The sequence below is a fragment of the Poromitra crassiceps genome, assembly GCF_964638095.1.
Source record: "Poromitra crassiceps genome assembly, chromosome: 23".
Classification (NCBI taxonomy): Eukaryota; Metazoa; Chordata; class Actinopteri; order Beryciformes; family Melamphaidae; genus Poromitra; species Poromitra crassiceps.
In genome coordinates, this window is record NC_139639.1 from 1,802,480 (window position 1) to 1,826,226 (window position 23,747).

Here is a 23,747-nt window from a genome sequence, read left to right on the forward strand (position 1 = left end):
GGGGACATAGGCTCTTCGTTGATAATAGGCCTTTTTCACAGCGGAAGTTAGAAACCCTCATTAATGTTTTGCTTGCACCTGTTTACGCTGCTTTTTCAACACAAAATGGCCACTGTGCAAAAGGCCCGTTATCTACTAAACCCCCAAACTCAAATCTGTGTAAAGCCTGACATCTATTTTGCCATCTACTATTGGATGATCTTCGTTGCCAGGTGATGTCACCAGCCGTTGAACTCTATAAGGTGACATCACACAGATGATGTCACCAGCCGTTGAACTCTATAAGGTGACATCACACAGATGATGTCACCAGCCGTTGAACTCTATAAGGTGACATCACGCAGATGGAAAATTTCAGTAGCATGCTTTTTACCATTACATATCAGGCTTTACACAGATTTAGGTGTAGTTACGCTTGAATCAGCCTGTAGTATGGTTTGTTACCGAGGGCTGTGTGCAGAGAGAGTGTGGGAGGCTGATGGGTGTGTGTGTGTGTGCGCCCCCTGCAGGACAGTCTGGAGCTGGTGTTCAAACAGAGCAAGGCGGTGGCCGTCACCTCCATGGCCTTCCCTCTTGCCGACGTCAACAACTTTGTGGTGGGCAGTGAGGACGGCTCCGTCTACACGGCCTGTCGCCACGGCAGGTGGGCGCCTATTTTTAGGGTCACAGCCAGCAGGTCCAAAAGGAGGTCTTTTTCTATTCTAAAAAGAAAAGCTTATCTGACTTTAACCCATTGATACCTGATGCAGCATTTGTGTGTGTATCCCTTTTAGACCGCGAACCGCGTTAACGCGGTTCGCGGTCTTAAAGGGATACGCACACAAATGAGGGATATACACGCAAAAATGCTGCATCAGGTATGAATGGGTTAAAGTGAAAGTGGTATGTAGTCAGTGGGTACTGGCTAGTAACTTCACGTCACTCACCAGGCTCTCTCAAAGCAGAGAGCTGGTACCCATTACTACAGGGAATGATCATCCGCCCTGAGTTTTCTGTGGTCTTTCTGTGTCGTCTCCCATAGAAGGATGGTTTTATATGGTGTTAGTTCATTTTATTTTTGGAGCTACATAGCTAGATAACGTGCATCACATTTATTTACGTTACTATGACGCCCTGTTTTTTGTTGTTGTTTTTTTGACGTTCCCGGCGTGGTGTGTTTCCGCCAGAAGACACGGAACGAGGGTTTTGGCCCCAGACTAGTGGGTAGTCAGTCAGTAGAGGTCATCACAATTCTAATACCTAGCTGTGTGTGTGTGTGTGTGTGTGTGTGTGTGTGTGTTACAGTAAGGCGGGCATCACCGAGGTGTTTGAGGGCCACCACGGGCCGGTGACCGGGCTGAGCTGCCACAGCGCGTCAGGAGCCATCGACTTCTCTGACCTCTTTATCTCCTCCTCCTTTGACTGGACGGTCAAACTCTGGAGCACCAAGGTGACACACACACGTGTACACACACACACACACACACACACACACACACACACACACACACACACACACACACACACACACACACACACACACACACACACACACACACGTACACATACACATGTACACACACACAGATACACACACACACACACACACACACACACACACACACACACACACACACACACACACACACACACACACACACACACACACACACACACACTGATACTAGATGTCCCCTCTCTAAAGAGGAATGGTTTCTCCCTCCTTGCAGAGCACCCGGCCCTTGTACTCGTTCGAGGACAGTTGTGACTACGTCTATGATGTGATGTGGTCTCCCACACACCCTGCTCTGTTCGCCTGCGTCGACATATCCGGACGCCTGGACCTGTGGAACCTCAACAACGATACCGAAGTATGTGCACGCACGCACGCACACACACACACACACACACACACACACACACATACACACACACACACACACACACACACACATACACACACACACACACACACAATGGATCGAAACTCAATGCCAGACATTTCCTCCACTTGAATTTGAAGATTGGTTCCATGCTTCCATGCAAAAAAAAATCATGACCCCAACGCCCATGAGCTGAAAAATGAAAAATTCCTGAAATGAAATTCCAAACCAGGAATGTTAAATTCCTGGACACATCTCTAAATGTGAGTTTTTAGAGATGCAAGGTTGTCTGTCTGTCTGACTGACGGTGGTGTGTGTTCTTTAGGTCCCCACTGCCAGTGTGTGTGTGGAGGGCGCTCCAGCGCTGAACCGTGTGAGGTGGGCTCACTCTGGCAAAGAGATTGCCACGGGCGACTCAGAGGGCCAGGTGCAGGTGTATGACGTAGGGGAGGTGAGACAGTAGCCCTTCTTAATATGACCCTTTTTATCCGTCTTACCATCCCTCAGTCAGCACTACTTTGGGTAAAGCAAATCCGTGGTACAGCATCAGCGTATAGATATTCACATTTTGACAAAGATATAGATACCCTTCCGTCTGACACGCTGTTTTGTTCTGCTGCAGCAAATCTGCGTGCCCAAGCCTGACGAGTGGACACGCTTCGTCAGGACGCTGGGCGAGATCAACGAGAACCGAGAGGAAGCGGAGGAGCTGGCCGCCTAACGGCCGGTGGCACTGACGCGACGCGACGGCCGCGTTTAAACCGCACTACAGCACACGACACAAATCCTAACTGCACTACACAGTACACGACACAAACCCCACACTGCACTACACAGTACATGACACAAACCCCACACTGTACTACACAGTACACGACGCAAACCCCACACTGCACTACACAGTACATGACACAAACCCCACACTGCACTACACAGTACACGACACAAACCCCACACTGTACTACACAGTACACGACACAAACCCCACACTGCACTACACAGTACATGACACAAACCCCACACTGTACTACACAGTACACGACGCAAACCCCACACTGCACTACACAGTACATGACACAAACCCCACACTGTACTACACAGTACACGACACAAACCCCACACTGCACTACACAGTACACGACACAAACCCCACACTGCACTACACAGTACACTGCACTACACAGTACACGACACAAACCCCACACTGCACTACACAGTACACGACACAAACCCCACACTGTACTACACAGTACATGACACAAACCCCACACTGTACTACACAGTACACGACACAAACCCCACACTGTACTACACAGTACACGACACAAACCCCACACTGCACTACACAGTACATGACACAAACCCCACACTGTACTACACAGTACACGACACAAACCCCACACTGCCGAAGGAGCCACGCTCTCCGTCCTCTGGCTTCCAGCTTTCTTTTTCCCACCTTACCTGGAACATCGACTGGTCTGAGGAGATGCGCAGAGCTAGAATGACTACAACAGACAGTTTCCCGACAGTTTTAGTTGTGGTTTTAAATTTAGAGGTTCATAGTGTTTGTTAGAATAATGACTATGTCATGTGCATAGTAGGGCTGGGCAATAGAATGGGCCAAAAATAATATCTCAGTATTTTTAGGCTGATCGGCATTTTCTACAAAGTGGGCTAAATGTTCAGTTGAAAGTCAAAGCCACGTGTGAGATATAGGGCTGGGCGAAATTATGGACACAATATTTTTGACCAAATACCTCGAGAATCATTATTGCCAGTTTGCAACAATATTGTAGCGATGACTATTGGTGCTTTCACCAAATATTTACACAATGAGATTTTTGATAAATAATCATAGGTAATGTGGATAATATAATGACTAAGTTGGTAAAGGCAAATAAAAAAATAACAGCTAGAACACTGGTAAGTTCAGAAAATTACATTACTTTATTGTAATGCAGCCTTTAAAATCACAATATTACAATATCCAAAGTCTAAGACGATATCATATCGATATATTTATATATTGCCCGGCCATAGTGCATAGCAGTAACAGTAGAATTTAGCTAAAGTTGAAGAGGAATACTTGGATGTCACGTGGCTGTCCGTTGTCTCATTCTAGCTCTAGGAGAACATCCTCAGGGCTCCAGACACTGCTCTCCTCCTAAGACCTCAACCAACTCAGCTCTTTTTCTAATATGCAAACCTTTGTACTTGCACCTTTTTTTAATTAATAACGTTTGAGTGTTTTTACATGTTTTAATATTTTCCTGACGTGTGTTTGTGCACATGGCTGGCAAAGTGCGTTTCAACATCGGCTGGCTACTCCACTCAACACATGCACACTGGCCTGTGTAGGACTGTGTCATCCTGAAGTTTTAACCACTACAATATTTAATATTTATTATTCCGGTGGTTGCACGTATTTAAACATTTCATGTACTGTCAAAACAAAAAGCTGCTCTGTACTGAAAGCTTGCGTAGTACATCCCTGACATTGGCACTACAGCCAAGCTTTCTTTTACGAGGCAAAATGTGTTACTTTTCTTGCCTTGGAAGTCGTTGACTCTAGTTTACAGTTTCAAAGTGTTTGTTTTCTGTACCAAAGCTTTGTTTTATATAGGGATGCACCGATTGCTAAATTCTGGGTCGATCCCGATTTTTAAAATGACAATTTGGACGATATTTTTTTATGCCTTTTTTGACGGAAACAAAATAAATCAACAAATAACTGGGCTGTTTTCAAGTCTTTTGAGCCCTTCATCACACTTGAATGACCACAAATTCAATCATACTGCCATGTCATTATGAAACACACCCAACTGAATATCGGTCGCTACAATCGCCGAACGGCATTTTTTTTGCCGATGGCCGATTGCAGTCAACAACAGGGCCAATATCAGCCGATATATTGGTGCATCCCTAGTTTGATACTCTGTACCTGTCTTTGAGTAGGACAAAACTGCTTCCTGACTTGTCAACTGAGGTTTGAAGATGAAGGCTTAAAGCCAAGAGGTTGGAAGTCTATTTTTAACCACAAATAATCAGTTGGGTCCAATTCAATTTTGATTATTTTTTATTCCATCCAACTTTCATTCCATCCAGAATGCAGCCCGTATGAAACTGCTTCCCAGCCTGGAAACAAAAGATTCATAGATTTGATGCCTTTTGTCCTCGACTTAGTCTTTAACATGAGCTAAGCTTAAATAAAAAAAAATGCACTGTAGCAACCGTATTTAATATAAAGCGACCAAGATCAGTATTCTACCCAGGCCTATTGTACCGCATTTTCCCCTACTATTGTTCCCAATACAGGCAATGGTGTCACGTTATCATTCTTTCTCTCATTGAAATAAAACTCAAGTCATATTAGTAAAATTAAAACCATATGGATGATTTATTTCAATAAAATACAATACAATGAATCAATTGAAATACATTAATTTATTAATACCTAATTTCTCTGCTCATGATTCTTGTTTTTCAAGAAAACACTTTAAATCGAAAAGTTCTGTACATCAGTGGGTGATTCTCAGAGACCAAGGCCAAGCGTACCACATTACCATCATCGTTACAGTGTTACTATAATGACACCGGCTGAATGTTAACCATAGCAACCGTAGCAGTGCAACATTATTGCAACAATTGCTTCCCGTCAGTGCAGCGCCTCTGTACAGATCTACAATATGTACAGTAGCCTCGTGTGCGAGGACCAATCGAGAGTAAAGCCCCACACACCATGCTGCCCCATCTAATATTCCCTATGCTCACTGTCCAATCAGAGAAGTCCTACTTACACTGTCCAATCAGAGAAGTCCTACTTACACTGTGCATCAGACAGAATCAAAATCATAGCCGCTAACTCGTGAGAGAGAAAGAGAGGAGTGCCCGAAGCCATTTTATACAAACGCTGGAGAGAGGAACACAAAGAATGGAGAGGATAGGAGCATGCAGCCACTGAAGAGCACGGCGCAGTCGGCGTTCGCCGTCTGCTCCTCCGCCGTCTGCGCCGGCAGCCAGCTCTCTGCCACCAGGACGGGCTGGAGACCACTGGGGCCGACCCCTCACCCTGGGGAGAGTAGGGGCCCAGTGTGTTTGTTCCTGTGTAATGGCCCTTAGTCGTGGAGTGTTCAAAATGTTTTAACGGTATGTGTACTCTGCACATTCTCATTATGGTTTTGTATGTGTATCTATGTAAGCGTATGGCTCCTGGTAGGAGGAGGAGGAGGGATGGCGAAGTGATATGGAGATTCAGACCTCTAGGGGGCCGGGGTGGGCGTGGCCGGCTCCGAGTGATATATGGAGACCACGCCGGAGGACTTAAATTTGGGCAGGTGGAGGCCGAACTTGTTCTCCACTCCGGCGAAGGTAGCCGCGGCCAAGCGGTAGCCTCCGGTGTGGTCCGCGTTGATGGGAGGAAGCTCCGAGATGCGAGACTTGGGCGTGGGCTCAGACCCGGACGGACGACTGCGGAGAGAAGAGGGTAGAAAGGGAAAGGAATGGTTTATTAAAAGGCTATAATTAAATGCGTCTTTTCTAGTTAAATCTAAACAAAATTAAATGAATCCCAGGAGAATATTATCTAAAAAATCTTTCTTCAGTTTTGTTTCACAGTACATTACATTACATTACGTCATTTGGCAGACGCTTCTATCCAAAGTGACTTACAATAACACACGTTTATCAGCAATAGAGAAATCAACTTCTGAAGAAATAGTGGTAATTTTTTTTTTTTTTTAGAGAGAGAGAGAGATGTGAGAGAGAGAGATGTTAGTTCAAGAAGGGCCCAGGAATAATCAAATGGTTGAAAATGTATATTTCCAAACTGGGCTAGGATCAAATCCCACTAGCACTTTGTCTCCTACTTTCAACTGTCTTCAAAAAATAAAGCTGACTGGACTGCCTGCTCTCATTAAAAAATAAGTCAATGAATGAATAAGTGAATGAATATTGTGTATTCTGTCAACTGAATACAACTTACTGTCCTCCAAAGTCGACGTAGAACCACCTCTGCAGGAGCTCATAAGTCACCAGAGTCACACCGAACTGTGGAGAGGACCGGCACACGCGAGCTGGAAGAGGGGAGAGGGAAGATCCGACAAGGTTTAAATCGAGATGTATTCGATAAACACGGTTTAATTGCAGAAACGCACACACACACACAGCCACAAAGGCGTTGGAAGCACGGTGCGGTGGGCGCTGCAGCACCCCCTGGTGGCAAGAGATGTAAAAAAAAAATTTTTTTTTTTTTTTTTTTACAGTGCACCTGAACGCAACATGCAAAATACCCGCTGAATAAGTGTCCAAATGTTCATGTAATTCTGGCCAATACTCCACTTCTGTTATAACATTTCAGTCTGGAAGATATAATCTTTATGACTAAAAGGCTAAATGAATAGCTTAGAAAATGAATAGCACCGGGGGCCCATGGTACTATTAATCCGGCCCTGGATATATGGGAGGAATAGCAGGTAGGCTATCACTGTCCCTGAGTCCTGAGGGTAAATTGAGTAATGCTGCAGAGAAGAGGAGAAGACAATGAATAATGACATCACAACAGTATAATCCTAATGTTAATTTAAAATTTAATATTCCTCTAAATATGGCTAAAAGTCCAAAAAGGGTGGGAGAGAGAATGAGGATTCCAACACAGCAGTGGGAGCAAGTGGTGACATGGAGGTGAGTGAGAAAAGGTGACTGAATAATGACACAACAGTCTAATCTTAATGTTACTATTCCTCTAATCTGGCGACAAAGTGGCCAAATTTTTTTTGGCGCCGACCGTCCCCCCCACTGTTGAATCGGTGGCAGCACCCCCTACCTAAAAGTACTTCCAACGCCCCTGCACAGCCATGCATACTGTACCCACCTCCAGCGCCCTTCCACAAAGCCCTGAATCCCTCCTCTTGCATGATCTTCTTGAAGCAGTCAATGACTCCTGTGTAGCTGGTCTGTCCTGCTCTCGCTGCCACCTGCAGGCGTGTCTTGATGACATCAGCAGGCGTCACGAGGGAGGCTGCAGGGATACCTGGGAAACGGAGTCATCGAAAATGATCAAGAAGCGACTCACTCCTCTCCAGGCACATTCGAGTGGAGCGGTACAAATCATGACCAAATCACGATCAAATATAGATCATGATTTCAAGGTGTTCATAGCGAGTTTTCTTTTGCTTCGTATTCGCAAGTAGATCTGAGATCGTCATATCACCCACCCCTAATTTTGTGCATAGACAATGCATGCAGGATGTTGTTATAGCATATGACATGTTAGTTTTGTAGCTAATATAAATTCTACTGCACTGCCTGATACTGTGGTTCAATAAAACAGCCACTGTAAGGTGTTTGTAATGCAGTACGTATTTCATGATACTAACTACAGACTAATCATCGGATCCTCAGGACAGCCTAGACCTTTGTAGTCCAAGTCACCAGGGTATAGCCATATTCTAAATGACAACTGACAGACTACCGCTGCTATTCGAGTCAAGTCACATCTGATTTTTTTTATTATTATTATTTTCTGATCCCGTTTTCAAGGTTCAAGGTTCAAGGATATTTATTGTCATTCCAAAACATGAGACATGGAAGGGAATGAAATACGAACTCAAGGTCCTGGTGGATATATCAACTACGATATCATAAATCATATCATAAAATCAACTGAGTACTAAAAGGAGAACAATATAAAAGCAACATAGAAACAACATAGTACCTGATGTAAGAGCAAGGGAGACATTTAAGGTGCAATGTGTTGGCTCAGCATAGGAGCCACTTAAAGTACAATTTCCCCTGCTGCCCCGGTCGCCAATCTGGGGAGAGCCGTAGACTATCACCATGCTTCCTCCGACACATGAGCAGCTGCTAGCCGCTTCTTTTCACCCGACAGCGGGGAGCTTCACCGGCAGGACGTACAGTACGTAGCATGTGGGAGGGATCACGCTATTCCCACCAGTTGGTCACATCTGAGGTTACCTGCAATTGCTCCAGCAGTGAGAAGCTGCAGGGCTCCCAGCCTGCCCTGCTCGTCAGCCATCATGGACTTAGTGTGGGCGTAGACCGGGAAATAGATGGCTGAGAAGGGGATGTCTCTCAGGAAACACGCTTTAGCACCCTAGAGACTCACACAGAAAACATTGATGTATGCCAACGTGTTTAGCACCCTAGAGACTCACACAGAAAACATTGATGTATGCCAACGTGTTTAGCACCCTAGAGACACACACAGAAAACATTGATGTATGCCAACGTGTTTAGCACCCTAGAGACACAGAAAACAGAGATGTATGCTAACGTGTGTGTGAGTTAAGAGTCTGAAAATGTGAGAGAGCGATAGCGAGAACGAATGCCAGACAGAATAAGTGTCTGTGAATTATGCAGAGGTCCTTTTCTGGATATAATGTCAATCAATGAAGTCACACGGAGACAGATCAACTAAGTGCATTTTCCCAAAGACAAATCGACTCCTTACATTCATTCATTACATTCATGCAAAAACGCACAGTACCTTGTAGAGGCCAAAGAAGCCCAGGTCGCGGACCACATTGAGTGCGCTGACCCGAGGTCCAGTGGTGATCTCTCCTGCCACCTGCAGGCGGATCTTGACTATCTCCAGAGGGTTGGTGAAGATCACCTGGGAGCCCCCAGCCTGGAGAGGTGGGGAGAAGAGGGGCTTGTTCACACATTTACTTCAAACAGTTTTTTTTTTTTTTTGTTACTGTTTCTGCAACTGACAGGCTCATAGCTTGAGGGGTGGGAGAAAAGTCTTGATTACTGAAAGTCTAAATAAACTTTAAACCTCAACCAATCATTTCGTTTGCCATTTCATCTGCCTGTTTTAGTTAACAATGAATCCCAAGAGCTCTGTAACAATCACAAATGATACTGATCTGCACGGGACTGAAATCACAGAATCACTGCTAAAAACTAGAGTACATAGATGATAGCAATACTAATGCTGTCTGGGAAAAAACTTTATTGATCCCCGAGGGGGTCAACAGGGCTTAAGATGAGTGAGCAGGTAGACATCTTGGACACCAAAAAGATACAATGCAGTTGGACATTTTGAGATCAAACGTGTGACCTTCAAGTAACAGGACAGTCTCGCTAAACCACTCGGCCTCCCTGTCCTGTCTGAAGCATTGACATTTCTGTCTTGCTGGTTTCTGCTCTTGCTAGGAGCCCTGGGTACTTACACAGGCACCAGACATGATCTCCGCAAGAAGAGGGATGGTGCCGTCTTTGGTGGTGAATTTGTCTCGTACAAAGTCGTTCACCTACAGTACGGGACAGAGAAACAGGCTAGCATGAGACTAGAGACAACATCATGAAAAACACTCCAAATCACTCAATCATTATCACTCTTTCCAAACATATTTTTATAGACTTGCTTTTTACTATATTGTTTTTAATCCTTTCGTATCATTTTTGTCATGGTCCTCTTGTTTTCGTTGTTGGAGTATGATTATGCTTTTATTTGATCTGATTGATAGAGCACTCTCTTTTCAAAAGGTGCTGCTACACAAAATGATTATTATCAGCATAACTCAGCAATACATTATTGTGTACATGCAATCTGGCTAAGGTGAATGGAAGGTGATCCTGTGTGGAGGGTCTCACCGTGAGTTTGATGGCCTTCTCTGGTGCCACGCCTATAAGCTGAGGAACCAGACCTGTGGGGCAGCATCATGGGGCATTGAGTGACAGGAGTATCTCATTTCATTAGTACTACTGTGTGCAGACAGCAGCAAGAGAGGAGATACCAAGAGGAGATAAGAAGATGGAAGAAGAAAAACATCAGATCAAAAAGAAGGGTTAAAAAGAAAAATGCCAACGAACCGAAAGAGATTTGACAAAAGAAATGAAAGGTGACGAGCCCGAGCGAAGAACAGACAGATAAAAGAAAAGGTAAGGTAGGAATAGGAAGACAGAGACAGACACTGACTAAGAATGAATCTGTATACTATAAATTCCCAAATAATACAATTCTGGTGAAAAGAACCACATCTGAAAAAGCATAAAATCAAATTTCTGCTATTTTTTTTACACACAGAAGGATGTGGCATCTCTTTCACAGAGGAAAGAAATTATATAATTTTTAATTTCAGTTTTTTCCAAGGTTCCTGAATTAATAATCAAAGCCTTTATTGTTCGGTAAACGAAACACAGAGTCTAATGTTGTGATGCATAGCGTTGTGATGCATAATGTTGTGACGCATAACGTTGGGGGAAATTTGATGCGAGTGCGACTGTTGAAAAATGGGTCGAGAGAGACCGAGTGCGACTGCCAGATGACGACTCCAAGTGCCTTGCTGCAGTGCCTCTGAGCAGAGCGAGACAGAAGTGCGCTAAAGAATTTATTCGACCGGACAAATCTGAAAGTTAGCGGGCACATTTCAATGACAGTATGTTACAAACACAATATGATGTAAATGCAGGATACAGCGCCTGGCTGGCTCACTGCGCCCAGCCCCAGAGCAGGGAACCCGCTCCCCACGGGCAGACAGCCGCTTCCCAGCCGGGAAGAGAGAGCCGGCTGTGAAACGAGCCGCAGCCAGGACATCGTGAATGGCAATATTCCATGCGAGTTATAACGAGCCAATTACATGGCCTTTGCATCTACATTAAACTACGGTATTGATCGATTTTTTTGGATGCTTATTTGCGTAGAAATGAACATTAGAATCGAGTGTGCCTCCTTTGACTTCCATGCTGTCTGATGGCCGGTGTGGTGCATCGGGCACATAGCAGCATCGTGAGCTGTGATTGGTCTACTTTTGCGGCGACAGACAAACCTCCTTCTAGATGGCTTGGCCCCCACGCCGTAGTAAAAAATAATAGATCAAATCTCAGTGTTGTTGGGTGACACTGAATGATAAAGGAGATATCAGCATCAACCAGTACACAACCCCAAACAGGACTACACAATAGAGAGGAGACATTTTCACAAAGCTCGTGTTACTTCAGGACAGTATGTGTGCATGTGGGGTGGGAAATAAAAGACAAGAATGGGGGGGAAATGGAGATGAGGAGGACCCACAGCTGAGATGAGTACAAGAAACTGAGGGAAGGAAAATAAAAATAAGTTTGTGACTGGGAAAACTATATATATATATATATATATATATATATTTTTTTTTTTTTACTTTTTCACTTCAAATCACCCTTTAAAGATTATACTAAGAAAGTAATACTAAACTTGTACTAAAATTGGAGGGGGGTGGTCTGTAGCGTACCTCTGTAGAAGCCGAAGAAGCCCTCGTAGCGGAGCACCTTCTTAGCGCAGTCAAAGCTGTTCTTGTACATCAACTCTCCAACAAAAGAACCGGTGGACCTCTGGTTCTGCATGCGAGTCTTCACCAAGTCTATGGGGTACACTGCTGTAGCTCCCGTGGCTGCGCACACACAAACAACACAGTACATACACAGTGGATACATCAGCGGCTGCCACGTGTCCCTCAGAGAGCGATCTGTCTCTGCCACGTGTCCCTCAGAGAGCGATCTGTCTCTGCCACGTGTCCCTCAGAGAGCGATCTGTCTCTGCCACGTGTCCCTCAGAGAGTGATCTGTCTCTGCCACGTGTCCCTCAGAGAGTGATCTGTCTCTGCCACGTGTCCCTCAGAGTGATCTGTCTCTGCCACGTGTCCCTCAGACTGATCTGTCTCTGCCACGTGTCCCTCAGACTGATCTGTCTCTGCCACGTGTCCCTCAGAGTGAGATCTGTCTCTGCCACGTGTCCCTCAGAGAGCGATCTGTCTCAGCCACATGTGCCTCAGAGAGCGCTTACTCACCTCCAGCGATGGAGCCCAACATGAACCTGTAGGCAGACTCTGCAGCTTGGAGCCACACAGGCCTGTCACCTGCCTGCGGACACACAGATGAGACCATGGAGCATATATGATCCATACAAGTGAGTGTTTTCCATCACATGACGTCCCGTTTATTCTGTGTAGCGAGTATATCAATAAATACAGTGTTTACACAATCATTGTAAATTAGGGGTGCTCCTAAGCCACGATCCGATCCGATTCCGATTCCTGGGGTCACGATCCGATTCCAGAATCGATTCTCGATTCCAACGATTCTCGATTCCAGAATCTAGAATCGATTCTCAATTATGTAGTTTTATATTGCAATAACACACAAAGGTAAATCTAACACAAAAAATGACAAGTGTATTAATGCTGAACTTCAAATTCAACTTCTGAAGTATTACAGTCAGGGCCTAAATTCATTTTGCAAACTAGGGGGGAATTCAGCCCTTATTTTCTTCAGATAAGATGGATTTATAGGCTGGGGGGGGATCTGTAGACTTTGAGAAGGATTTATAGATTTTGGGGGGAATACATTAAGTTCTTAAGTGCAAGAGGTGGTGGCACCGTGGCAGTACAGTACACAAATGACATGAACATTTGGACACTTATTCAGCCGGTATCTTGCATGTTGTGTTCAGGTGCACTGTAAAAAAAAAAACGAAAAAAAAAAGTTACAATACAAAGAAGAATCGATTCTTGGGAGTTTGGAATCGATCCAGGAATCGTGGCATTAAGAATCGCGATCCTTTCAGAATCGATTTTTTGGAGCACCCCTATTGTAAATTGCTGATGTGTCTCCGTAGAAATCCGATCAAGACAAAGTTCTATACATTAATTGCGTGAATACTAGGATAAGCACTGATCCTGAGGGTGTTTATTTGTGAGTATGGACACACACACACACACACACACACACACACACACACACACACACACACACACACACACACACACACACACACACACACACACACACACACACACACACACACACACACACACACACACACACAGCACCTGTTTCTGTGTTTCAACCAGGTGGTGGGGCAGAGATCCTTCCTCTAACGGCGCTATCCTCTCGATGTCAGCAAGGTTCAGGCGCCTGATACACAAACCATTTTTTTCTATCATCAACATCGTTGCAATTACATAACTATATCACAGTATACAGTGACCAATCAGTAAGCGTGTTTACCCAGAGGGAGAGTGCAGGCCTGATAACTGGTACAGGATGTCAATCTCCATGGGAGTGATCTGACCAAACTTGTTGGCAGCATGAACAAACTCCTCTGTGGACAGAGATGGAGAAGAGACAGCATGTAACAATTCAACGACCTTTGACTCTGGAGATCAAACAAACGGGATCATACCAATGTGCCAGCCTGTGTGTCAGTACCTTTGGTCACCAGCGTGTCCTTGCGTGAGCCAGCCAGGGTGCTGTAGATCTTGCGGATCAGCTCCATGTTGTTGAGGAGGGAGTTGAAGGCATTGAAGTAGGAGAAACTGACCATGTGAGAGATGCTGCCACCCGCAGCCTGGGAGAAGCACAGAGTATCATATCATTGCTTTTGTAAACTATTACTTTATGCCTGCCAAGAAATCTCTGAGGTCATTGTGGGAACGTAAATTAACGCCTAACATAAACAAGCTTGTAGTTTGTGTTCCATTTCATAATATTCGCTCGGTGTCTCGCTATGGGAAACAGCGCCCCCTACAGAAGCCTCATCTCCCATTCCTACATGAGATAAGGCTTCTGTAGGGGCACAGGGGGGCCACTTCCCATAGCGAGACACTTCGCTCACGCTCATATTAATGATAATAATCTAAGTGGGATTATGGTCATAGTCTTAAAATAAACTGAGACCAGATTGGTGCAAGTTACCGTATTGGGGCCATTGTGACAAGGGGTAATCTAAACTAACTAGGGATCTCGCACGCTACGCGCGCTCGATTCGCTAGTCACCCGTTCTGCAGCTCGCTGAGTTGCCCCTGCAGCTCGCCAAGCTGGCCCTGCAGCTCGCATTCGCAGCTCGGCCGCTGTGCGGCCTTGCCCACAACTCGGCTGCTGTGTGACCAACGAAACCAGCATCACTGATGATGTCAGATTTATGACATCACTGATAATGTCATCAGTGGGATTTATGACATCACGGATGATGTCACAGTGGGATTTATGACATCACAGTGGGACAGAGAAACAGAGCCCCAGCTCCCATTTATTTATATACTGATGATGATGTGCAACATCAATCAATGCTATCAAACAAAGGATTAATTTTGCTGCCCAACCAAGTGAGCTGAAGCACCAATGTGGCTGCCTGTTATAAAACGTATTGTATCTCTGTATCCTGCAGCTCTATATGCACCGTTTTTGAAATATTTGGGACTGACCAGGCCAACCACACCGACCGACAGTGACTTTGACTCTTCCACACTTGGAGTAGACTCTTGGGAGTATCTTGAAGGATCAGATTATGTCTTAAAATAATACAACTGATGACCCGTAACACCTTAAAGTATTTTTCCCTGTGCTCCATATTCTTCCCTTTCCTCCCTTAAGCTCCCAATGCCACTGCGCCCCCTGCTGTCCACTCGTACTCACAGAGACCAGGTTCTCTTCCACAAAGGGTGTGAGCATGTGGTGTCTGATGGTGGCCATAATGTCGCTGAAGTCCATGGCGGAGATGGCGCCGCTCTTCCCGTTGTCCTTTTGGCCAAACGCCTGGCGTGCATGCTCCAGCTGCAGCTCCTACACAAAGACAGCACAAGAAAATGCTCCAGCTGCAGCTCCTACACAAAGACAGCACAAGAAAATGCTCCAGCTGCAGCTCCTACACAAAGACAGCACAAGAAGACTGAGTGGAAATATGGAGGTCAAAGCTTCTTAACTCATTGAGTGCCAAGGACGAGTATGTTCGTCAATTCAGATACTAACGTAGAGTGCCAAGGACGAGTATGTTCGTCAATTGCGTTTTTTGACGGTGGGACGTGGATCAAAGCCTCAGGCATCTCCTGTACAAATATTGTAGCTATTGAAGGTGTATAACCTATTTTACGGACTCATTAGGTGGCGACAGTGCTCTCCAGATTAGAGGAAGGTCAGGAAAACAGCAGGAAAAATCCCCGTGATGAAAGAGAAACCGCTCATGCTGCAGCCAGAGCCATATAGATTGCTCTGTCTGGAGCTGACGTTGGCTGCGAACAGCAGTCAATCCGCGCCCACAACTGAGCCCCTCTGCCTCTGTCTGTCTGTCTGCATAGTTTCTCCACACGATTAGCCGCCAGAAAAGCAGCACCCGACGCCGAAGGGCCAAACCATTCTCAGCAGTCCGGTTTGGCTTTTCCGTGTCGCGCTGGGAGCCGGCGCACAAAAACGGAGCATTCCGAAAATAGACTGGGTGCGTGTTAGGCTGTGTGTTAGTGTGGGGAGGAGTTTGCAGCTGAGGGGGGAGAGGGGGGTGGGGCACGCAGGCACCACACAACTACACCACGTCACTACATCAGAAAATATTATCTTCAGAGTCAGTGAATGTGCTTGAAATGCTTCATTTCACAAAAGGCGGAATAACTCAGCTTCTAATTTGAAACGCCTGTATTTGCTCAAAACAACCTATCTTCTCCGGCTCATAACTAAAGAACGGAAAATGGTATCAATAAACTTTTTTTTGCTGATGATACAATAGAGTCAGCTCGTTCTTTGTGCGTGTTCGGTGTTTACATAGTAATATCACACAATATTCTGTGGGCCTCGAGAAATCACTGAAAACGCTCTGAAACTCTGGCACTGGGAGCGTCCGTTCTCCAAAAGTGGCTGGCACTCAATGAGTTAATATGGGCAAGAGAGAGGGAAAGTTCAAGTGAAAGATTGAGATTGAAAGAGTGTGACACTGCCGTTACATTGTGTCTTCTAGTGATGCGCGGGTCAGGGTTTTTTAAAGCCCGTCCCAACCCAACCCGTCATTGGAGCCAGCCCACCCCGCCCAGCCCGTTAAAATATCTGAAAATTCCGAACCCAGCTCCACCCAGCAGCCCGCGATGGCCAATTTAATGTAATATGTCTCCGTACTCGGGAGGAGCACAGCAGAGCTTCCAAGGTGTGCAAAGTAGCTAATAACTCTGTCTCTCTCCCCCCCTCTCTCTCTCACACAGACACTCACATGCGTGCGCGACAACCGTTGTACTGCTCTGGATGAGTTGCGTGGCTGCTTTCATGTCGGAGACTCGCTGTCCGATTTATTTTAATTACCTCATGCGCTCTCAATTGCTCACGTAGCCTACTCGCGTCGCAGTAAAGTTGACAAATAGATCACAGTCGAGTCCACAACAGAAAATCTGCGGTGGCATTAGTTTTATGGACACTTCAAATAATAATTACAGCGAATAATCCTTCCAAAATGTTTGTTTTGAGAGCACATAGGCTACCTCATTGAAGCGTTTCTTGAGAGTGCAGCAGGAGTCTGTCTGATTGTGTGTAGGCCTACGTGTGTGAGAGAGTTCACGTCTTAAGGTTAATTACTCTGCGTGTTTCACTGCTCTAAATTATTTAATAATGTTGCTTTGTCACGTTCTGAGCCTGCCCCGCCCGCACCCGCGATATTTTCATAATTTGCCAACCCAGCCCGTCTGCGGGGCGGACCAGCCCGCGGGACCCGGCGGGTTCTGGGTGACCCGCGCATCACTAGTGTCTTCTGTGTGACACTGCCGTTACATTGTGTCTTCTGTGACACAGGAACCCCCCACTAAAAACATGACAAAATACACAGGAGGAGGGCTTTTAAATGTCTACGTGTGTGAAAGCTTGCATGCCTGTAGGAACTGGGTGAACTCGAGGTAGCTGAGGTGCTTCTTGCGGTCGTGGCCAAAGTGAAGGCGGATGAATTCACAGTCCCAGTTGAAGGGAATGTGGTGGTGCACTGTGGTCTGGCCGAAGATGTCCCGCACATTCTCTGAAACACACAATTGAACAAATCAATATATCGATGTCAGTCGGACAAATGGAAATAATAAATATATTGCCACAGTGCAAGTTGAAAGAAAAAAGTGTGAAGTGAGCATGTCATTCTGCAGGTTTCTTGCTTTATGTTGACAATGTTGACTTAATGATCAGAATGATGTCTTTATAGTCTATGGATAAATATTGTGTTAATTTCGACACTATAGTGAACCTCATCCAAAATAGCCAAACTGTTAGAATTAAAATACAGCAGAAAAATCGTACAACTTATTACTACAAAGAAACTACCTCTCTAACCACTCCCCCTAAGGGACGCAATCTCTCACACACAGAGAGAGAGTGAAAGAAAGAAAGAAAGAAAGAAAGAAAGAAAGAAAGAAAGAAAGAAAGAAAGAAAGAAAGAAAGAAAGTACATGAGAGTGTTTACTTTGTGTAAGTACATGCATCCATGTGCAGTGGCTTAGACCTAAGAATAATCTGGTTAACGACGTCAGGTTAGTCAATTCTTGCTCCACACAGCAGCACCACAGGGAAACATGACAGTCATGCTGACAAAACATACAAACACACAAGCAATGGGTTCCATGCACTTTGAAGTTGATCAATTAATTCAGTGGATTTTCTTTTCTAAATATGAAATATTTCAATTTGTATTTCGAATTAATTGAATTTGAAAGTGAACTGAAACCCAACCCTGACAAGTGCACTCACACAGAACACACGGCGGTCCATACCGAAGGAGATATCTCCAGTTCCGGTCTTGTCAAACAGCTGGAACGCTACTATGAAGAGAGCGTCTGGGACGCACAGCACCGACTCAAAGGCCAGGAACTCCTGGAACGAGATCAGCCTGCCATGGTGTGTGTGCAGGAGAAAAGAACGACGTTTTGTTCAACACAAACGCATCAAAGATTAACATGGAGAAGAAGTCCCGACATGGACGTGATCATCACAGTGAGCGTGAGAGAGTGCCTGTGCATGCGGAACACATGCTGTACAAGCAAGGCAACCATTATGAGGAGGAATTCTCCGAGTGTTATCGTATCGCTAAGTGGCTATGAAGGCAACTACTGATCAGACAAGACTCCATAAACACTCATTAGTGATTATCTCATTAGTGATTAGCTGTGTGCAAGTGTGTCTGTAGAGCAGAGGTTCTCAAATGTTTTTCAGCCAAGGACCCCTTACAAGATAGAAAATATACCGGGGACCCCCTCATTCTGATTTGTGATTTTGGGCTAAGCTTAATTGTTTCCACGGTAACGTGCATGACTTTTAATTTGATAGGTTTGTTATTAGAATGTAATCCATGAACCATTTTAGATTTAAAGCATAAACTATTTTCGTTGAACTATGAAGATTTTGCACACATTTTTTTTTTTTTACATTACATTTACATTACGTCATTTAGCAGATACTTTTGTTTTGTCCAAAGCGACTTACAATATCACAATTTGTCAACAGTACAGAAAACCACTATGCAACACAAGCAATGACAGCCAAGATATTTTGATAGACTAGCACCATGTAGGAAGTAGTTTGAGAAGGAATAATTAACATGTAGCATTTTATTTTTTAATTAAAAAAAAAAAAAAAAAAAAAAAATTACTTGAAAACTTTTCGCGGACCCCCTGGCAAAGTGCCACGGACCCCTGGGGGTCCGCGGACCCCCATTTGAGAACCACTGCTGTAGAGCACATACCCGTCCTTAGTGGTGTCCGCTACGCCAGCGATGAGCTGTACAGTTTTGGGGTTGTGGTGGATCTGTGTGTGGAGTCCCAGGTACTTCTGGACAAAGTCTCCTGGGGTCATGAACCTCTCTCCATCCTTGTCCGCTACACTTGCATACTGAGGGGGAGGACGAGAAAGAACAACAACAATGACGGTCCCTACCTTTCAATCACACTCAAGCTTCTTTTCTCATGTCCCTTATCTGGACTGATCTGGGATCAGAGTGTTAATTCATTAATTCAGTGGCTTCAGTCAGCAACAAACAAGCACTACAATCATTTCTCTTCCTCAGAAACTAATAACCAAAAAGCTCACCAAACTATTGAGCAAACGGCACTTGTGCACGTCGTGCACTTGTAGTAACCTCAGTAATTAGTGCACGGCGCCATTTACATAACCACGAGGTAAGCCATGTCAGGAGCATACAGTATGAAGTAGGCTATGTTAATACAAACACTTTTAATGACAACCCTCATAATGCCCCGGGCAGGACCTGTTTGACAGGGCTGTAGGTTTGTTTTTGTATTATTATTTTTTTGCACATACAGTAGCACTGGAGCTACAGAGGTTGATAGCTTTAACATTGTAGCACACGTATAAAATGTATGTTGTTAGTTACCATCTCTAAGAACAAGCACAAGTAGTGCAGCTAGGACATGAATGTTGCATACAGGGCACACAGTCACACACAATACAAACCTTAACAAGAAATGTGTTTCAAAAGCCGTATAGCATGTGTGCTACTGCGCTAAATTCATTCATAGCACAGACAGATTGTTTTCATAGCACATGCTAGGTGCTACATGTAGCACCATTAATTCAGTGGCTTCATATATGCTACATAGGCTTCATATATGCTACATATATGTAGCACCTAGCATGTGCTAGGTGCTACATACAGTATATGTAGCAAGGTACAGCCCTGTTTGGTCACTGTTCAGATGCTTGTTCATTCATGATGCATGACAAGTACCGTAGATGGCTGAACCACAAGTCAGCACTCAGTATCACACTGCACTCATGTTACGCTCTCAAAAGAGCTGCTTAACAAGGGATATTATATAATATATATTATATGATTTACAAATATTATGTGAGTTTGGAGAAAATTGTAGAACTCTAAGTTTCACTTTTTAATTTTCACAACTTGAGATTGAGAAACTGTCGGATTGGGTGCAACAACCACCGTTCTTGTGCAACGTGAAATGACAGCTGCACATCCACCTCTATACGTCGTCATGTGAATTTGACAAACTTGAAATTAAAATGAAAAAAATAAATAATAATAATTGGGAAACGTTGGGGAATCTCGCCGAGCAGGCCGCCCAGATAAAGCAGCCCATGGGGAAGCACTGTGGAGAGAGCACCCCAAGACCCAATCCCCTTGTCCTCGCAGTCTTCTTCATGACATGACAGAAATACAATGTGGGCCCACAATAGTGCATGCTGCATGCATGTACAGACACACCACCAACACTGCGTTTCGCTTGTGCAGGTAAACTATTTGGCCTATTTATAGCCACACACTGGCAACTGCTGGCCCACACAAATGTCACACAGAGGATCACACGCAGGAGGAGGCACTGATTCTATCATGTGAATGGTAACTAAGCCAGCTACAAATGCCAGTCTTATCGTCTCATGCCATCTCATGTCATGGCCTCACAAGCAGTCTGCCCTTTACTCTACCTACCAACAGCCATTACTCTTGACTGAAGGCTGTTTATTTTGAAGAACATACCATCATGCAAGCAAGATGTCTTGGCATTGTAATATGACACCAAGTAACAAGGTGAAACTGTACCATCTGTTCCGCACAGTACAAGGGCATACAGGACCTCACTTGTAGCACAGAGAGACCGCAGAAGAACAAAAACAGAGACTTGAACCCTGCACCCTCACTCAGATTTAAAAGTCTGATGCTCTACTGACTGAGCTATGCACAATCTACAAACACACGCTCTTTAAACACATTACCGTATAGTGTCATGAATATCAAAGCAGAGATCCAAGAAAGGAGGGAAAGCTGAGACAGACAAGGGGAAGCTGAGATGAAGGAATTTACCTTGGAGGCACAAAACCAAAAAAAGCCACCACACTCACAAGATATCAGCTGCTGAACAAGTATTACCAGCAGTGACCTTTAGCTTTTAACCCCTAGCTTTTAACCTCTGTCAACTGACAGAAAAAGATTGCTGCCCTGCAAAGTTTGGCTAACTGATGATGATGCTCACTAGTGGTACATTCAGTCATAATTGTAACTGACAGCAGTCTGTGTAAGACCTAAATCTGTGTCTAACGTTGTAATCAAAACCCCCATGACACAATCTTACTAGCCTAATCACCAAGAAAGTCAAGTGACTATGAAAACCGTGCTCACTTGCATTTCTCATCCATTCAAAACCATTTGACAGATCATTCTGATGGCTATGTTAATGTTGAGCATATCATGCATAGCCGTGGGCAGCCTTGATCAGGGTAACATTGACACCTATTTTAGCAGAGTTATGAAATCTTTGTCCACCCTTACCTTCTGAAAGATAGCCTTCAGCTCGCTTGGGTCCCCGCGTTTGGTAGATTGCACCTGCAGCCACACAACAATAACATCGTTTAATGTGATATAGATCGAACAGTGTATTTAGATGTACTAAGGCAACTGCTGATTCTAGCAAGTATTCCATTAAACGCAAAAGAAGAAGAAGAAAGTATTGCAAGCACTGCACTGGACAAAACATGACGCAAAACAAATAGCTTGTAGCGTACGGTGTCTCCTTGAAATGTCCACTGATCTGAAGGATACAGTAACTCATCGCAACAGGCTCGCTACAGCAGCTTCAACCGCTGCACTCTGGCACAGCAAGTACACCAAGTAGGCAGCTAACCGAACAAACAAAGAAACAAACAAAAACAAACAAACAAAAAGCCAAGCTAGCTAGTCAGAATTGGCTAGCTAGCTAGCTAGCAAGTACAACTACTCAAATGAAGGGGACACAAACCGTAGCAATGACATGTTATTATGTTACGTTTTAAATCGGCAAAGAGGCGAGAAGACAAGAACCAGGTATAAAGAGTCGTCTGTTGCGAGACGATGCGAGTCCAGCTGTCATTTGAGCTAGCCGCTCCCAACACTTTGCCAGCTGGGTTACATTTGTAGCTTTGCTTTAGCGAGCTGCTGTATGCTTCATCAAGGCCAGCCACCGCCAGCAGCTAGCCCACTGATGCTACCGCCTCTGAGTTCACCGCATGATCCGCACACATCCTATTCGGATAGGACCACAAACCCTAGCGTCCCCCAACTCCAACACACGAAAACGAACAAAACATGCAGACACGTTAAAGTAGATATTTAGAAGAGATTGCCAAGAGAGCGATGCCGAAGTCACCTTGACCGCCATGCTGGTTTGACGTCACGTACAGTAGCGAGCAAAGCGCACGCCCTCCGAATGTTGTGGAGGAGTGATGAAATGAAGGTAATGAAGCGGATCCGTCCGTACGCTCTCATGGCAAGAGAGGGGGGAGCCCCCCCTCCCTCCCTCCAAAATATACCAAATACCTGGATACACGTTATTATGCCTCTGACACTTTCTCCCTCAGACACTCATGTGAGAGGATTTTGTGAAAATGTGACAGGTCTCATTTTGCTGGAGGAACTCTGAATTGAATGAAACCCCCTCTCTGTGTGTGTGTGTGTGTGTGTGTGTGTGTGTGTGTGTGTGTGTGTGTGTGTGTGTGTGTGTGTGTGTGTGTGTGTGTGTGTGTGTGAGAGAGAGAGAGAGAGAGAGAGAGAGAGAGAGAGAGAGAGAGAGAGAGAGAGAATCATTGAAAGATAGGGAACAAACTGTCCCAAACACTCACTTGTCTGTCTCTGGTTTACACTACAGTAATGGTAGGGTGTGCCAATTATACTGTGTGTGTGCCCTGAGGTATAGCTCTCTGCAATCATGTGACTACTACACTCACTAACTGGGGTAAAGAGGTGCTTTTCCTGCAGTGGGCCGGAATTCCACACAGATTTCCATCTCTCTCTCTCTCTCTCTCTCTCTCTCTCTCTCTCTCTCTCATACTTCAATGAAGATTTGTTTACTCTCTCAGTCATTTGTTTACCAGTGTTATTCTCTCAAGGTGGTATTTGTAATTTAATTTAGGATTTGATTGGGAGAGAGAAAATATATATTATACATGTGCCTTGTATTCACATGAACAATTCTGCAGAAGGCATAGCCTGAGTCTTAGGGCCTGTTGACTATAGCACTATAGAAAATAACTGTATACCTGCATACACCTTATCAAATACTATATGGCCTATTACAGAATGTTTGGATACATGCACCAGCTATCTGCAATGCTCCTATAGCTGAAAAATGTCTGTGTGCAAACAGGCTATGCATA

General features: G+C 44.8%; 2 protein-coding genes across 2 annotated transcripts in view; one reads left to right on the top strand and one right to left on the bottom strand.

Annotated features, from left to right (window-relative positions):
- Positions 1-5,984, top strand: part of LOC310796917 (dynein, cytoplasmic 1, intermediate chain 2a-like) — a 12,459-nt gene extending 6,475 nt beyond the window's left edge. The window contains exons 13-17 of the mRNA XM_083659166.1: positions 510-643; positions 1,285-1,429; positions 1,710-1,850; positions 2,188-2,313; positions 2,485-5,984. Of these exons, the coding sequence (XP_083515292.1) occupies positions 510-643; positions 1,285-1,429; positions 1,710-1,850; positions 2,188-2,313; positions 2,485-2,583 (645 nt within the window). The 3' untranslated portion in view covers positions 2,584-5,984. The remainder of the gene's footprint in view (positions 1-509; positions 644-1,284; positions 1,430-1,709; positions 1,851-2,187; positions 2,314-2,484) is intronic.
- Positions 5,237-22,783, bottom strand: LOC310796914 (electrogenic aspartate/glutamate antiporter SLC25A12, mitochondrial-like). The gene is made up of 18 exons (XM_083659163.1): positions 22,742-22,783; positions 21,889-21,942; positions 19,330-19,475; positions 18,362-18,477; positions 17,480-17,619; positions 15,276-15,422; positions 14,070-14,208; positions 13,869-13,962; positions 13,691-13,775; positions 12,650-12,722; positions 12,095-12,253; positions 10,479-10,531; positions 10,055-10,135; positions 9,367-9,507; positions 8,835-8,973; positions 7,732-7,890; positions 6,844-6,934; positions 5,237-6,329 (listed from the first exon to the last, which is right to left on the bottom strand). The coding sequence occupies exons 1-18, from the start codon at positions 22,751-22,753 to the stop codon at positions 6,122-6,124; spliced, it is 2,037 nt and encodes a 678-aa protein (XP_083515289.1). The 5' UTR covers positions 22,754-22,783; the 3' UTR covers positions 5,237-6,121.
- Between the last annotated feature and the right edge of the window lie 964 nt (positions 22,784-23,747).

Bases quoted from the DNA above. Each gene is read 5' to 3' on its own strand.
- LOC310796914 (XM_083659163.1), bottom strand. The intron at 12,723-13,690 runs GTGCTGTGTGTG...GTGTGTCCGCAG, and splicing joins TGGTTGAAACACAGAAACAG to GCAGGTGACAGGCCTGTGTG. The intron at 12,254-12,649 runs GTGAGTAAGCGC...GTGTGTGCGCAG, and splicing joins GTTGGGCTCCATCGCTGGAG to CCACGGGAGCTACAGCAGTG.